We start from the raw sequence: 15,519 nt of genomic DNA on the forward strand, positions 1-15,519 counted from the left end.
ACCTGCCCGCACGACCGCACCGCCCGCGGCGGGACCTCCGTCCGGCCGGCGCAGGTTACCGCGCTCCCGCCCCGTGCTCGCCCGGGCCCTGGCCGTCCGGCCCCACGCCGCCGCCCCCCGTGGGCGGAGGATCCGGCATCTGCCAAAGGGCAAGGGGAGGGCGGGCCGAGCAGCAGCGCACGGGGCTCGCCCCCGGGACGCGCCGGGAAGAGCGAGTCGAAGCCAGCGAGCGGCCCCTTCCCGGCCGCCCGGGCGCCCTGAGGAAAGGGCGGGAGGCAGGGCGAGTGCGGGGGCCGCGGCGCGGGTCGGGTGGGACGTGGGCAGCCGCGGTGCGGACGGTGCCGCCGCCCCGCAGAGGCTCGGTCCCCCGCGGGCTTCCCGGCGACGCGGGCGAGGCCCCTCCTGCGCGCCCGTCTGCCCGGGAGAGCCGGAGCCGCGTCCGCCGAAGCGTCCGCACACGGAGGCCCAGAGCACGGGCCACAGTAACCGAGCAGGGCCGACGGCGCGGGGGTCGCGCGGGCCGAGCGCCGTCTGTCCGCGTCGCGGCGCCCCGGCTGGCGGGGAGGAGGCGCGGGGCGGCCCGTGGACGGCCTCGGCGGAGTAATAAAACCAGCGAGGATGGGTCCCTAACGCGGCCCGTCGGGGACACGTGGGCCAAGGCTTGAAGGGAGGAAAGAGGCCGTGGTGCCCGGTTTCTGTATGTTTGTAGGAAATGAGACACTTAGGCGACGCACCTGTCCCGGACTTCAGTGAGCCCCGCCCACAGCGCGGGATCTGGCCTCATCCAATGAACACAGAGCCCGAGCCACAGAAGTAGATTTTAAGTTTTCCTGTTAGCGGCATTTTAAGAATACAAAGAAACCAGTGTCATTAATTCTAATATATTTAATTAACTTAATATGTCCAAAGTAGTTCTATTTCAACGTTTTATCAGAATCAACAGTTACCCGTGAGATACCGTTTGTTCCTTTGCTCACAATGTCTTAAAACCCCGGATGTGTGCGCTCACAGCCCATCCGTTTGGTGCTAATTGTCATTGTTAAACCTTGATCTCTACAATGTATAAAATTGACAGTGGGAAAAGTAAATTCACGTACAAGCGTGCTTCACACGTTTCCAACAACTGGATCAAGTATCAGATTTTTCCACCTCTATTTAAATTAAATTTTATTTTTTATTTTTTTTTTTAATATTTTACTTATTTGAGAGAGAGTGCACACAAGCTGGGGGAGCAGCAGAGGGAGAGGGAGAAGCAGACTCCCCGCTGAACAGCGAGCCTGATGCGGGACTTAATCCTGGGACCCTGAGGTCATGACCTGAGCCAAAGGCAGATGCTTCACCGACTGAGCCCCCCAGGTGCCCCTAAATTAAATTTTGAAAATTAAGGTCACTTCTGTAGCTACACTGGCCACCTTTGAAATGCTCCATAGCCCCCAGCCCCTCTGGCTAGTAGCTATCCTACTGAACGGTGCAGATATAGAATATGTTTGTCGTAGAAAATTCTACTGAACAAAGAAGGTGCAGAGCAGTGCCTGGCACAGGACGGATCAATAAACATCAGATGAGCGGGGCGGGGCGCCTGGCTGGCTCAGTCGGTACAGCATGAGACTCCTGATCTTGGGGTTGTGAGTTTGAGCCCCATGTGAGGTGTGGAGATTACTTAAAAATACATATATAAAATCTTTTTTAAAAAAGTTTAAAAAAATCTTTAAAATCAAACAAATGTCAAATGAAACTTCTTGAATATCTACCCTTCCAGACAAGGTCCAATCATCCTTCCTCAGACCTCAGATTCAATAACTGAGTCTGGGGGCGTCTGGGTGGTTTAGTGGGTTAAGCCTCTGCCTTCAGCTAAGGTCATGATCTCAGGGTCCTGGGATCGAGCCCCGCATCCGGCTCTCTGCTCAGCGGGGAGCCTGCTTCCTCCTCTCTCTCTCTGCCTGCCTCTCTGCCTACTTGTGATCTCTGTCAAATGAATAAAATCTTTAAAGAAAAAAAAATAACCGTGTTTGCGCGTTGCTGCTTCTCACTCCACACAGTCAGCATTCCAGCTCCAATGGAAGAGTGGAGCTAAAGGGAACAATTCAGATGCTGTATTTTCTTTTTAGATTTTATTTATTTGACAGACAAAGATCACAAGTAGGCAGAGAGGCAGGCAGAGAGAGGAGGAAGCAGGCTCCCTCCTGAGCAGAGAGCCCAATGTGGGGCTCGATCCCAAGACCCTGGGATCATGACCCGAGCCGAAGGCAGAGGCTTTAACCCACTGAGCCACCCAGGCGCCCCTTTTGTTTTCTTTTTTAAAGATTTTATTTATTTATTTGACAGAGATCACAAGTAGGCAGAGAGGCAGGCAGAGAGAGGGAGAAACAGGCTCCCCGCTGAACAGAGAGCCCGATGTGGGGCTTGATTCCGGGACCCTGAGATCATGACCTGAGCTGAAGGCAAGAGGTTTAACCCACTGAGCCACCCAGGCGCCTCTACACGTCGATCTAAAAAAAAAAAAAAAAAAAAAAAAAAAATCGAAAAAAAATAGGCCTCTCTGCCTACTTGTGATCTTTCTGTCAAATAAAATCTTACAAAAAGAAAGCCTTAAAATATTGCTGATTTACGTGCTGAGGTTTGGGGCCCCCCTTTGATTTGGGGCTCACCTGCCCCACGACTGAACAAACCCTTTCTCTGGTTCCACTTGTGGAGGGCATCATGGAATTCCTACTTAATTCGAGTATTTATTTAAACAAGTATTTTGTTTTTATTTAGAAAGAGGGCACGCGCCCAAGTGGGGGGAGGGGCGAAGGGAGAGGGAGAAGCAGGCTCCCCGCCGAGCAGGGATTCCCAGGATGTGGGACTCGATCCCAGGACCCCGGGATCACAACTTGAGCCGAAGGCAGATGCTTTGCTGACTGAGCTACCAAGGTGCTCCTAATTTTTTTTTTTTTTTTTAAAGCAGATGTTCCTATTTTTGACAAACCAGAAATCCAGAGGGGTGAGAGCCTGGGAAACATTCCATGAGTCAGTGCAGAGCCCGGTCCTGGGCACTGAAAACCGGCCGTGCAGGAGCCCAGATGAATTCTCTCACTCAGCCTGCGTTGGGGGCAGTGTGGGGCCGACCCCCGACCTGACATCAGAAGTATGACAAAGGCTTATGGGTTTCACTGTGTCCCCCCAAAAATGGCGTGTTGAAGTCCAACCCTCCCGCCCCCCCCGTCCCTGGGAATGGACCCTTACTTGGAAAGTGGGGTCTCTGCAGTCAGCAAGTTAGGACAAGGTTATATGCCCCAGTGCGGCGGCGTGCTTGCAAGAGGGACATCTGGACACAGATGTAGCGGAAGAGGAGAGGGCCACGTGGGGACGAGGCGGACCCCGGGGAGGTGTGTGCACAAGCCCAGGAAGCTGGAGGAGACAGGGGACCCTTCCCCAGCGCCTCAGTCGCAGGGTGCGGCTGACACTTTGAGCTTGGACTTGCTCAGGTGTAAAGGAATCGCAGCATGGAAGGTGTGGGGGGTCTGTGTTTAGCACAGATGCCTGTCCTGCTATCAGCCTGTCAACAGGTCTGGAGGTTCGAGATTCCAAGTTCCCTGACCTACAGGCGTCTCGCTTTTGGGCGTGGCTTCCCATATCTGCTTCCTGCACCCCTGGGTCTATCTCCTTCCCCCAGCATATCCTGGGGGCCAGTCACACCTGGCACTCTGCCTGGGAGCCTTCCAGAGTCAGCACCATGACCGGCCCCTGGTGAGGCCATGCGCGAATCTTAGCATGAGTCACAAAACATGGTGGAGATGGTGTCGTTGCTGGCCAGCCAAGGTCACCGCAAAGTCTGTTGGAGTCAACTCTCGAACACGAAGACAAGAAGAAAATAATACTGGGGACACCTGGCTGGCTCAGTTGGTAGACCATGTGATTCTTGAGCTTGGGGTTGTGAGTTCAAGCCCCACACTGGGTGTGAAGAATACTTTAAAAAAATTTTTAAAAAAGATTTTATGTATTTATTTGAGGGAGAGAGCACAAGCAGGGGTGGGGGGTGGCAGAGGCAGAAGGAGAAGCAGACTCCCTGCTGAGCAGGAAGCCCGCCGTGGGGCCCCATCCCAGGACCCTGGGATCACCACAACCTGAGCAGAAGGCAGACGCTTCTTTGACTGAGCCACCCAGGGACGCCTGCGCACATTTCTTTTTTTTTTTTTTTTAAGATTTTATTTATTTACAGACAGAGGTCACAAGTGGCAGAGAGGCAGGCGGAGAGAGAGAGGGGGAAGCAGGCTCCCTGCTGAGCAGAGAGCCCGATATGGGGCTCGATCCCAGGACCCTGAGATCACAACCCTGAGCTGAAGGCGGAGGCTTTCACCCAGAGCCACCCAGGCGCACCCCCCTCCCGGTGCATATTTCTTAAATAAGAGATGGTACGCCGAATCCATTGCTGTCTGCCTTTAAAAATGGGAACATCCTGCCACAGGGGCGCACCTGCTTCCTCCCCTGTGCTCTCCACCTGGCCCAGGAAGCAAGAGGAAGCCAAGAGCAGGACCAGGGTGGCCAGGCGAAACCTGTCCCCTCGCGCAGGCTGTTTGCTCCCTCTGAAGGGGCCACCGTCCCCGACCCAAACAAGTGTCGAGGTAAATACCATGGTAAAACATCCCAAGTAGCCCAGGGAGGTCCAGGATTGAAAGTACTTTGGGTAAGTGCTTGGGTGTTTCTCAAACTCGTTGCCCGTGTGTAATTTACAAACATCGCTCCATTTGCACAAACGACATCACGTGATTCTGCTTCTCCGGTTCCACTTTGGAGGTCAGCCTTGGACTGCCCTCCGGTACCACAGGTGGGTCTACCCATCCGAGCGTCGGATTGCTAACGGATACGTGCACCACTGTTTAAGCTTCACCCCTGCGGACAGGTACTCCTTAAATATTCACCTGGGGTGTCTCCAGGCTGGGGACCCACTTAGGCTGTGCGGGAGCCCGTGGGTGCGGACTACAGAAGTCACGGCCAGCAGCGGCATGCTTGGTGCTTGGCGGGGAGATTTACGCTCGGGGAACGGTGGACGCTATAGATGAGGGCTTCATCGGTGTCTTCCGTGGTGCCGCTGCACCGCCACGCCGCCGGCCCATCCCGGCGACAGCGCAGACAAAGCCGCTGCTCTTATTCCCGTGGAGAAAACAGGCCATGAACTAATCAAGAAAAGGGTATGGGGAACTATGGATGCTATGGAGGCAAAGAAAACAGGGAACGGCACACAGGGACACTGGGAGTGAGGTCATGATTTCAACCCAGGTGGTCAGGCGAGCCTCGCGGAGAGGGGAGGTACCTGGAGGGAAAAAGGTTCCCGGTCAACAGCGCACGCAGAAGTCCTGGGGCAGGACTGGGCCTGGCCCTTGCAAGGACACTGAGGAGGCCTGATTGGCTGGAGCAGAGGGTGCCACGGGGAGGGACCAGGCAGGGCCGGTTGAGGGCCCTGGGGAGGACTTGCCCACGCGGGGAGGGCAGCCCTGAGTGCTCCCCAGCTCCCTCTGGCGGCCGCTGCGGAGAGGGCGGACTCAGGGAAGGGAAGTGGGGGTGGGGGGGAGGTGCAGAGGGGATCGTGCGGGTCCAGGCAGGTGGCGATGGTGACTGGGGGCACAGGAGGGAGGAGAGGTGGACAGATCTGGGGCCAATTTTAAACGGATCCAACCCGGATGTCTTTAGGCTGAGGCCCTGAATGAGCGTTCTCACTTCCTGTGGGAACAGCTTTGGGCGGTAATGTGGGGAATCCTGAGGGCACGCTATGTTTGGGGTACCTCGCCAATATCCAAGTGGAGACATAGGGGGGCAGCTAGACCCCACATCTGGAGCCCAGGAGAGGGCTGGGCATCACCCTGCCGTAGACATGGGGCGGTGGGGGTAGGGGGCTGGGGGGGGCAGTGGATGAGCTGACCACGGGGGAGTGGGGAGGGAGGGAAGAGGCTCGAGGGCCGAGCCTGGGCATGGGGGAGGGGTGGCAGAGGAGCCTGGTCCCTGAGGAGCTCCAGGAGGCTGGGGGCTGGCCAGAGGAGACCCCACGGTGAGGGGGAGGAGGACAGAGACTGTGACAGGTCTGGGGACAGGAGAGCAGAGCCTCCTGCAGCAGTGGGGGAGGCGAGCCATGGGCGGCAGTCAGGGTTTGGCTCTTCTGGGCCTCTTGCTGGAGAGCAGCAGAAAGTGGGCAGCAGACAGAACCCGGTGATGCCGTGAGGTCAGGAAGGCTGTCGGTTGATTCTCCCTTGTTTTTAAGAAATTCCCACTGGTCTCTGCTGCTGGGCACAGTCCATCTGACGAGAGCAGGGAGGGTGGCTGGTGGGCCCGTGGGCAAGGTGCCCGGGACACTGAGGTAGTGGGGCATGTGTGTCCCAGGCCCTGGGCTCCAGGGCCCTTTAATAGTCTGTAACTTTAAAAGTCTGTAACTTTAAAAGTCTGTAACTTCCCTGGGGAGCCTGGTAGTCGGTTGGGTGACTGACTCCTGGCTTCAGCTCAGGTCGTGATCTTGGGGTCCGGGATCGACTAAGTGCCCATTACGAAGTCGGCTTGGGGCTCTCTCTCTGCCCCTCCCCGCCACTCTCTCTAAAATCAATAAAAATGAAGTTTTAAAAAAGCCCGTAACTTCAGAGAGGCAAGGGCCAGAGGAAGGCCTGCCCACGGCACCTGCACTCGCCAACCAGGCCGGGGCCGCAGGCTCCCAGGTGGCTTCAGGATGGGGCTAGCAGTGCAGGCACTTCCGGCCACATCCTTGACCCTGGAGGAGAGGGAATCACCAACGGCCACTGACTGAATCAATCTTGTGGCCCACGGAGCCTCCACAAAACCCGAGGGGCTCAGAAAGCTGCGGGGTGGGTGAGCGCACCCAGTAACAGAGGGGCTGTGCCCCAGACTCTGCGGGAGGAAGCCCCAGGACCCAGGACACTTCGTCTGGCTGCTTGTGACATTCTTTCTATGGAGTGGGCAAGTCAAGGGCTTTCCTGCGCTCTGGGAGCTGCGCCAGCAAATCACCGGTGGGGAGGGGCCCGGGGGCCTGCGTGAATTCGGGCGGTGAGTGGCAGAACTGCGTCGACCTGCAGGACACCCACGGAGACGTGAGTTGCCTGGGCGGAGACCCCGTGCGCTTGGTGTCAGAAGGCCCGGGGGCACAGGGCATCCGTGTGGCAGACCCAGCTCACGATCACGGTGCCCAAGGACCCCCACTCTGGGCATCTACGCCCTCGTGTGACCGGTCAGGGATGTCGCCGGCCGGCAGACAGCAGCAGATGAATGTGTCCCCACGTGAGCTTAGGCTCTATGGCCACACCCATTTTATGACCGTCAAACAGGGTGTTCCACGCCGCACTGGACGAGGCAGGTAGCCGGGACGGGGACCCACGCCTGGGCTCTTAGCCATACCACTAAACCCCCACAGGGCTGGGTGAGAATGAGGGAGGGGGGTAGGCCAGGCTGGGGGCTGTTTCCCCCAGCCCCCGGGGAGTGGGCTGGCTGGAGAGGAAACCAGAGCATGGGCCTGGAGCTCTGTGAACACCCCGACCCCCTCCCCGAGGCGGTCCTTGACATGAGCCTGCTACAGAGCGCCCCACATTTTCTGAGAGTCACGTCTTGGTCAAAATAATTTAATAGTTCATTTGGACCCTGGGGTCTGCTTGTCCCTCCCCAGCCCCCGAGCCTCTAACAACCTCCCCACCCTGCCTAGTCCCGGGCTGGGGAGTCAGAGGCCCCAGGGGCAACGCTCGGAAGCCCCAGCCTCTGCCCAGGCCCAGTGGGGTTGGGTTTGCCCACAGCGCCTTTCAGGGCACCCCTGGTTCCTCAAGAGGCTGGGTCAGGGCAACCCCAATCCCAACAACCCCTCAGACTCCCGCTCCCATGCCAATACCCCAATCCCATAAGCAGAAACCTGGGTGTGCAGCCCTGTGCCAGGCCCCCCTCCGTGGGGGACACGGGACACCTCCGGCTGGCCTCGGGGCAGTCAGGATGCAAAAGCAGCCAGATCGGGCCAAGCAGACAGCTGGGGGGACGGGGAAGCTGGACCTAGTCGCACAAGCTCTCGTGCCGAGCCCCGCAGGGCAGGCGGGCGGCTCTAGGAGGGGGTTGCCCGCAGCTGCTCCAGCCCGTCGGCATACTGGAAGGCTGACCCGGTCTCATACTCGTACATGTCCAGGGCCACCTCGCAGCTCTCCCGCACCACGCGCTCCGGGTCGGCCGCGTGGGCCCGCAGGGCGGCCAGACAGGCAGGCCGGGCGATGGCTCCCAGGGCCTCGGCGCACTCATGCCGCACCATGGGGTTCTCAGCCCGCTGGGCCAGGGTCGCCGTCAGCTGGGGCACGGCCGCCTCGTGCTGCAGCTGGCCCAGGACGTAGCCGATCTCGTGGCGGAAGAGGGCACTGCCGCACTGCAGGCCTGTGGGCACGAAGGACCAGGAGAGGTGGACGGGGGCACCCTGTGCCCAGGAAACCCCGCCCCAGCCCCGGTGGTCAGTGCGGCTCGGGGGGAGGGACCGGCAGCCAGAGCGGCAGGAGAAGCCGGAGAGAGCAGAGCCGGGTAATAAGCTCCCGCCAACAGGCCCTGGGAACACAGCAAGGCCAGACGGGCAGGTGTGGCCTTCCCGGGCCCAAGGTCCCCTGACAGTGGCTCCCGCCTCTCCTTGAGCCTCTGTTACGCTCTTGAGTGTTTAATGAGAAAACTGTCAGGGGCACAAGACAGGTCATGCTTTACGCTGATGGGGAAACCACCACCAGGAGGGGCGCCGTGACTGCCCAGGACCAGAGAACCCTGAGGCTGGGCCAGGGCTCAAGGCCACCTGCCTGCCTGTGGCCCCCGCTCCCAAACACCACCCAGCCCCGCTGTGTTCCTACTGCCCGGCAACCCCTGGGACCCCCACCCTGCGGCCCAGGGGCCAGCTGACCAGCTGGCATCTCCCTTCCAAACAGGAAGTTCTGGGAGTGCAGAGAGGACTCCAAGCCCTCTGCGGGCATACCCCGGGCAGGGGGCACAGGGGACCACGACTGTCCGGGGAGAGGCCTGCAGAGAGCTCCCTGCAGAGCCGGGATGAGGGCGACTCAAGTCACAGTAGCAGAAACGGGCCCAGGAAGCCGGAGCCGCGCTGCCAGGGGTCGCCTCCCACGTCCGCGGCTCCCAGCCGCCGTCTGCCCAGGCAACGCCCCCGCCTTTCTGGCCTCGGCTTCCCACGGAGAGCTGGAGGGAAGGCTGCCCGCCCGCAGGGCCCGGACGCACATTCCCTGGTCACTCTGCTGCCCCGTTTCACAGATGCAGCTCCTGAGCACCCCCGGCGCCCTGCCCGTGACGCCCGCCCCCAACTCACCCTCGGCCAGCGCCAAGGCGGCCTCCTCGCCGCCGGCATCCCGCAGGGCGAACATGGCTCGGTAGCGGTCGAAGAGGGGCCGGGCCTCGTCCAGCAGCACCTCCCGCAGCCGCCCCACGTCGCGTTCCTCGGCGGGAGGAGCGGGGTCCACGGACAGGTAGGGCCCTGCGGCCGCCGGCTGCCCGCCGTGCTGCTGCAGCCACTCCAGCCGCCGGACGGCCAGCTGGCACGTCTCCGCCACCTGCGGGGACAGGGGTGCCCGGTGGACATGGGGACCCCCTCCCCCTACCCTCGGGGGCTCTAGTCATTCTGGCCGGAGAGAAACCCACAGGGACGTGTGTGACGAGGGAGCCCAGGAGCAGGGACCGCTGCAGGTGCAGACGGCGGCGCGGAGTCCCTCCCTCGGGACCGTGTGGAGGGCGAGGCCAGGCGGGACTGCTCAGCCCCACGAGAGGCAGCGAGAACCTGAGGCTCCGTCCTTGAGGTCGTTAGGAAACATGAGTGCTTTAGGTCTGAGGTTAGGAGACCTCCGCTCTTGGGGCCGAGAGGAGCCCGGGGCTGAGGCCTGGCGGCGAGAAGCAGCAGGCGGACACACACGTCCATGCGGAAACCTGTACGCAGCTCGCAGCAGCATGGTTCAGGGGGCCGGGAAGGGGGAACAACCCAAATGTCCGTCAGCGGGACAAGATGTGGGCCCGGGAGTATCAGCCGGAACAGGGCAAGGCCCTCCCATGCAGCCCCGGGGCGGACCCCGAGCCCACGACGCGCAGGGAGGGACCCAGACACAGGAGGCCCCACGGGGTGGGAGTCTGCGCGTGTGACACGTCCAGACCAGGCTCCTCCACGGACGGGAACGGGGGCTCGTGGGGACCGTGGATGGGGAGGGGACGGGGAGTGACCGCTGATGGGGATGGGGATTCTTTTGCGGCAATGGAATGTTCTGGAATTAGGAGAGGGTGGCACACCTCTGTGGACGCTCTAGACACCACCAAAGCGTACCCCTTCAGAGGGCGAACTTCACGTTATGTGCGTTCTGTCTCAGTAAGGCTGTCCGCGGAGAAGGAAGGGAGGCACGCAGCGGGGAGACTGGGCGAGGCGAGGTGGCTCAGCCGGGCGGGGCGTCGGTTTGGTTTTGCCGAGCAGGGCAGTGGCCCGCGACCACCTGGCTGTCGCCCTGTTGACCAGGACCCTGGCAGGGCGATCGCCCTGGCAACCAGACACAGGGGGAGGCTGGTCCCCGCAGGGGAGGGGGGGCTTGGGGCCAGGGGTCAGGCGACGGTACCTCGATGACAGGGTCGGAGGAGTACTGCTTCAGGACCTCCAGAACGTCGGGGTTCCCGATGGCCCCCAGGGCCTCGCCTGAGAAGAACCACACAGACAGCTCACGGTTGGTTGGAAAATGCTGCAGACAGGTTGGGGTGGGGTGCGGATGGGGGGGCCGGGGGGGGGGAACCAGCAACACCAGCTCCTTTGTGCCCACCCGTCCTCCAGCTGTGCTTCTATCTGTGACCCACGCACTGGAGCCAGAGCACGGAGCCGGAGCACGGAACCGGGCTCCCTCTCCTGCTGCCGCTCCCCCTGCTTGTGCGCACTCACTCTCTGCCAAATAAATAAAATCTTTCAAAATAAAGGAGAGGGAGAAGCAGGCTCCCCGCTGAGCAGGGAGCCCAATGCGGGGCTCGATCCCAGGACCCTGGGATCATGACCTGAGCCGAAGGCAGACATTTCACCCACTGAGCCACCCAGGTGCCCTGTTTTCACATTGTTAAATGTCTTTACAGGCGCCCAACTGGCTCAGTCAGGAGAGCACGCGACTCTTGGGGTCCTGAGTTCGAGCCCCATGTCAGGTAAAGGGAAGACTGCAAATAAAATCTTGAAAAAAACAATATATATATATATTTTTTAAATGAAAGGGATATTTCCTGCCGTGTGAAACTTCCCTGGAATTCAAACCTGTAGAGTCCATAGAGCCCACAGAGTCCCACCAGCACGTGGCCATGCCTCTCTGCGGACGGCAGTTTACGGCGACTTAATCACGAGGGCAGAGGTGAGTCTTGGCAACAGAGACTGTCCGGCCCACGGACACCTTGCCACCTGCCCTTTCCAGGCAAAGGCCGCCAAGCCCTGCTCTAGATCGCGTGGGAGGAAGAGGGGGCACACGAGGCAGAAGGTCCGGCGCACCCCCACCCCTGGCCACTCACCGGCCTCGTGGCGCACCATGGGCTCCTGCCGGGTGTCCCGCAGCACGTCCAGCAGCACAGGGATGGCCCGGGGGTCCTGCATCTGGCCCAGGCAGTACGCCAGCTCATGCTTGAGCAGGGCGGAGTCGTCGCCAAAGGCCCGGCTGATCCAGGCGATGGCTCCGGGACCCCCGAGCCCGCGGAGGGTGAAGAGCGCCCGGAAGCGGGCCTGCAGGGGCTGCTGGGGGTCCGCCAGCGTCCGGCCGATGGCCTCCACTTCCTGCTCTGTCACCATGGCGCACCGCGCACTCCTGCCTACGGGCCTTCCGCAGCCCCACCTGAGCTGAAAGCGGGGGCTCCCGGGTGCCAGAACCTACGGGCAGAAAGCCAGGAGCCTGGGTGAGGTGTTCTTTTTTTTTTAAAGATTTATTTATTTGACAGAGAGATCACAAGCAGGCAGAGAGGCAGGCAGAGAGAGAGGAGGAAGCAGGCTCCCCGCCGAGCAGAGAGCCCGATGCGGGACTCAATCCCAGGATCCTGGGATCATGATCTGAGCTGAAGGCAGAGGTTTCACCCACTGAGCCCCCCAGGCGCCCCCGAGTGGGGTGTTCTTCATCGACTGGCGGATTCGTTCATTCGTTCATTCGCTACATGACAGGTAACTGAGGCACGAATGCTTTCCGCACGTAAACTGGACCCTTGCACATCCTCCTACAGCACCTCGTTATTCCAAACTCCCTCACGGTCCCGAAGGCCCTGCCCTGACCCCTGCCAGCCCTCTCCTCTCCTCCCCCTCTACCCCTTGCCCCTTGCTCACTCAGCTCCAGCCACATAGGCCTCCTGGCTGTTCCTCCAACATACCAGGCCTACCCCAGGACCTTTGCATGGGCTGTTCTCGTCCTCAGGAACACTCCTCTCCAAATGCCTACCCCCCCCATGCTCACCCTCTCACTTTTTGGGTCTCAAATGTCACCTTCTCAGGGAAGCCTTCCCTGATTACAGTCATCCCTATTATTCTTTTCCCTTGTTCTACTTTTCTTCAGAGCCCTTACCCCTACGAGATACCATATACGACATTTACCAGCTCAGCTGCCTATAGTGGGTCTTACCCTTCATCAGAACTCTGAAGGCAGGGACCGAGACTATCTTCGTTGCCACTATATTCCCAGCACTTAGTAGGCATTCAATAAAAACCAGTCCTACCGGTAACAGCAGCTGACATTCACAGAGGACCTACTATGTGCTGGACCCCTCTGCTAAGCCACTCACACTCCAAAAATCATTTACCTCTCCCCATAAACCTGAGATGGGCACCAGGCTTGTCACCTTTTTACAGGCGAGAATGCAGACACGCAGGTTAGTAACTCCCTTACAAGCTGAGCGAGGAGTCATAAATCCAGGGAGCTGGGCTCCACCGTCAAGCTCTAGGCCACAAATGCTAGGTTGAGTGGACGGACAGAGACAAAATGACACAGCCTGGGCTGGGAGGAGGGGCGCCATCTCTGTCCTCTGGACCAGCGAAGACCTAGGGGACGCTTCATAAAGCATGCCGTGGCACGCCATAGCCCCTGGCTCCCTGCAGCGCCAGCACCGGGCTTCGGGAGGGAGGGGAAGCTGCCTGAGCAATCCAGGGAGAGCACCAGAAACCACAGAAGCCAGGAGTGAGTGAGCTGGCCAGGCATCAGGGGCCCCGAGCTTGGACCCTGCTATACGGATGAGCAGCGACTTGCGTGGGGTGACACGGCACGCCAAGGGCAAACAGGGCCCAGGACTCCTGACTCCTGGGCTCTGCAGGATCACCTTCAAGACACGCGGAAAAGGCCCTTCATCGCCTACCCAGCCCCAGAGTCCTCAGATTCCTGGGAACAAGGGGAAATCTGGCCGACAGGGCAGCTCCAGCTATGGGATCTGCTGCAGATCTCCAGGGCTAGACCCGAACTGGGGCAAAGGTCTCTGGGCTTGGTTTCTGCATTTGGAAGAAAACTATAAATAGCTCACAAGTTGGGTTTCCTTCTAGTCTCTGCTCAGATATTCATTGTGGAGGCAGGAACTCTCTGAGCACCCCGCTGTAGCCACGTAAGCCCTCTCTGTGCCACACTCCCCTTCGGCTTCCCTGCGCATTTAACAGCACCCGGTGTTCGGGGTATTTCACTGATCACTTTCTTACTCTAGAAAATCAGTGCTTGGAGGACAGGACCTTATATATATAATTAAAGAGAAATCTGGGGGCACTTGGGTGGCTCAGTCGGTGAAGCATCTGGCTTCGGCTCAGGTCTTGATCCCAGAGCCCTGGGATTGAGCCCTGTATGGGGCTCCCTGTTCAGTGGAGAGCCTGCTTCTCTCTATCTCCCCACTAGTGCATGTGTGCTCTCTCTGTCACATAAATAAACAAAATTTTTTTAAAAAAATAAAGAAATCACATGTACATACGTATACACACACACACACACACACACACACATACCCAGAGGTATCTATGCTACTTTGTGCACTGCTGTGTCCTCACGGCCTAGCCTGGGATCTGTCCCCATGGCAGGAAGTGCCCAAACTGTCTTTGAGTGAACTGAACACCCACTGCATTCGCAAGGTGGGTAGGAGGGGCACCTGGACCTCACAGTTACTGCGAGTGATGGTGTGCTCACGGAGGGATGCCTGGCTGGCTCAGTCCATGGAGCATTTGACTCTCGAACTTAAGGTTGTGAGTTCGAGCCCCACATTGCGTGTAGAGATGACTTAAAAACTAAAATCTTAAAGAAAGAAAGAAAGAAAGAAAGTTAAAATCTTAAAAAAAGAAAGAAAGAAAGAAAAAAGCGTGTTCACGGAGCACCTAGTATGCACTCGACAAACCAGAGCTAGTATTAAATGTTCCTGCAGAGAGCCCCAAACCTACCTCTCTGTACCAAGGAGGGCTCCCCTAGCCTCCTGGAAGCCCACGGCTCATACCTTTAGCACGTTCTTCAGTGGGAAGCAGGGCAAGGGTGTGGGCGTGGGGTTGAGGGGATCAGCCCCTAACCAAAGCAGAATCTGGAATCCGCTCACTCCTATAAAAGCCTCTTGATGAGCCAGTAAGGGACGGAGAAAGGGGAGACCGGGCTCCTTGACCTCCCGCCCCCACCCGAGACCTGTCTAAACTAAGTAAGAATTCCCAACAAAAACATCTCTGGGAACCAACTCTCCCCCAGAAAGGGGTCGTCCCAAAACAGGATTCCCCCAGGGATGCTCGCAGGATCCCTCCCCTTGGAAGAGACCCTGAGTTACCGGATGCCTCAAGATCGGTCTACGCGGGCCCCCAAGTACTGGATCCCTCGTACCGTTGGTTCTCCCAAAACTCGAGAAAGAGATCACCCCTTCCGACACGCGCTGGCTCCCGGGGTCCCCCCCAACCTGCGAATCCAATCCCCGGCGAAACAGGGTCCCCAGAACCTGGGGAAAGAGCTCGCCGGGACTCGACACCCCTCAGGAAGATGCCCCCTGATCCCCCCAACCAATCAATCCTAGAGACGGGACCTCCCCACGAGGCGTCCCCCCCCCACCGTACCTGCCCGCCTGGCCCAGGCCACGCACCGTGCTCCCTGCCGCCGAAACGCCCAAACGCGCTCCGGGAGGACGAGACCGCCAAGTCCACCCGCTCTCACCGCCGCTACCTTCAATTCACCAACCGCGACGCTCGCGGCGCCCTCTGGGGGCCGCCATTTTCTCGCCCACGTGACCGGGCTGGCCGGCACCAACACAGCGCTGGGGGGGGGTGTCCACGCGGCAGGAGGGAGGTCTGGAAGCACGAGTCGGCATCGGTGCCACAGCTCACACTCACACAGAAGACGGCGTCTAAGGGCGTCCCTCAGGGAAGGGAAAGGCAACGTCCACTCTTTCCTCGGAAGGCATTCCCTCCCACTCTCTCCCCCCCAGGTACGTGAAAATGGTTTGTGCCAATTCAGTCCGGAGCCCGGCGCGGAGCAGGCGCCGCGGTCCTGGGGCGTGGTCGAGTTCGGGGGGCGTGGCCGAGTCCGGGGGGCGTGGCCGATGGCGTCAGGTGCCTGG

At 59.5% G+C, this 15,519-nt stretch overlaps 1 protein-coding gene across 2 annotated transcripts; it reads right to left on the bottom strand.

Annotated features, from left to right (window-relative positions):
* Positions 1-7,581: 7,581 nt before the first annotated feature.
* On the bottom strand, positions 7,582-15,211 carry DOHH (deoxyhypusine hydroxylase). 2 transcript variants are annotated; one of them, XM_004771376.3, is made up of 5 exons: positions 15,046-15,211; positions 11,503-11,854; positions 10,584-10,660; positions 9,302-9,542; positions 7,582-8,379 (listed from the first exon to the last, which is right to left on the bottom strand). In XM_004771376.3, the coding sequence occupies exons 2-5, from the start codon at positions 11,774-11,776 to the stop codon at positions 8,060-8,062; spliced, it is 912 nt and encodes a 303-aa protein (XP_004771433.2). In that variant the 5' UTR covers positions 11,777-11,854; positions 15,046-15,211; the 3' UTR covers positions 7,582-8,059. The 2 variants fall into 2 exon arrangements, with proteins under 2 accessions (XP_004771433.2, XP_004771432.2); XM_004771375.3 differs by having other exon boundaries at positions 15,020-15,211.
* Between the last annotated feature and the right edge of the window lie 308 nt (positions 15,212-15,519).

The sequence above is a fragment of the Mustela putorius genome, unplaced genomic scaffold (genome assembly GCF_011764305.1).
Source record: "Mustela putorius furo isolate JIRA1106 unplaced genomic scaffold, ASM1176430v1.1 tig00000095_pilon_pilon_pilon, whole genome shotgun sequence".
NCBI lineage: Eukaryota > Metazoa > Chordata > Mammalia > Carnivora > Mustelidae > Mustela > Mustela putorius.

Bases quoted from the DNA above. Each gene is read 5' to 3' on its own strand.
- DOHH (XM_004771376.3), bottom strand. From the start codon at position 11,776: ATGGTGACAGAGCAGGAAGTGGAGGCCATCGGCCGGACGCTGGCGGAC. The intron at 9,543-10,583 runs GTACCGTCGCCT...CTGTCCCCGCAG, and splicing joins CCTCCGACCCTGTCATCGAG to GTGGCGGAGACGTGCCAGCT. The intron at 8,380-9,301 runs GTGAGTTGGGGG...TCGTGCCCACAG, and splicing joins CGCCTTGGCGCTGGCCGAGG to GCCTGCAGTGCGGCAGTGCC.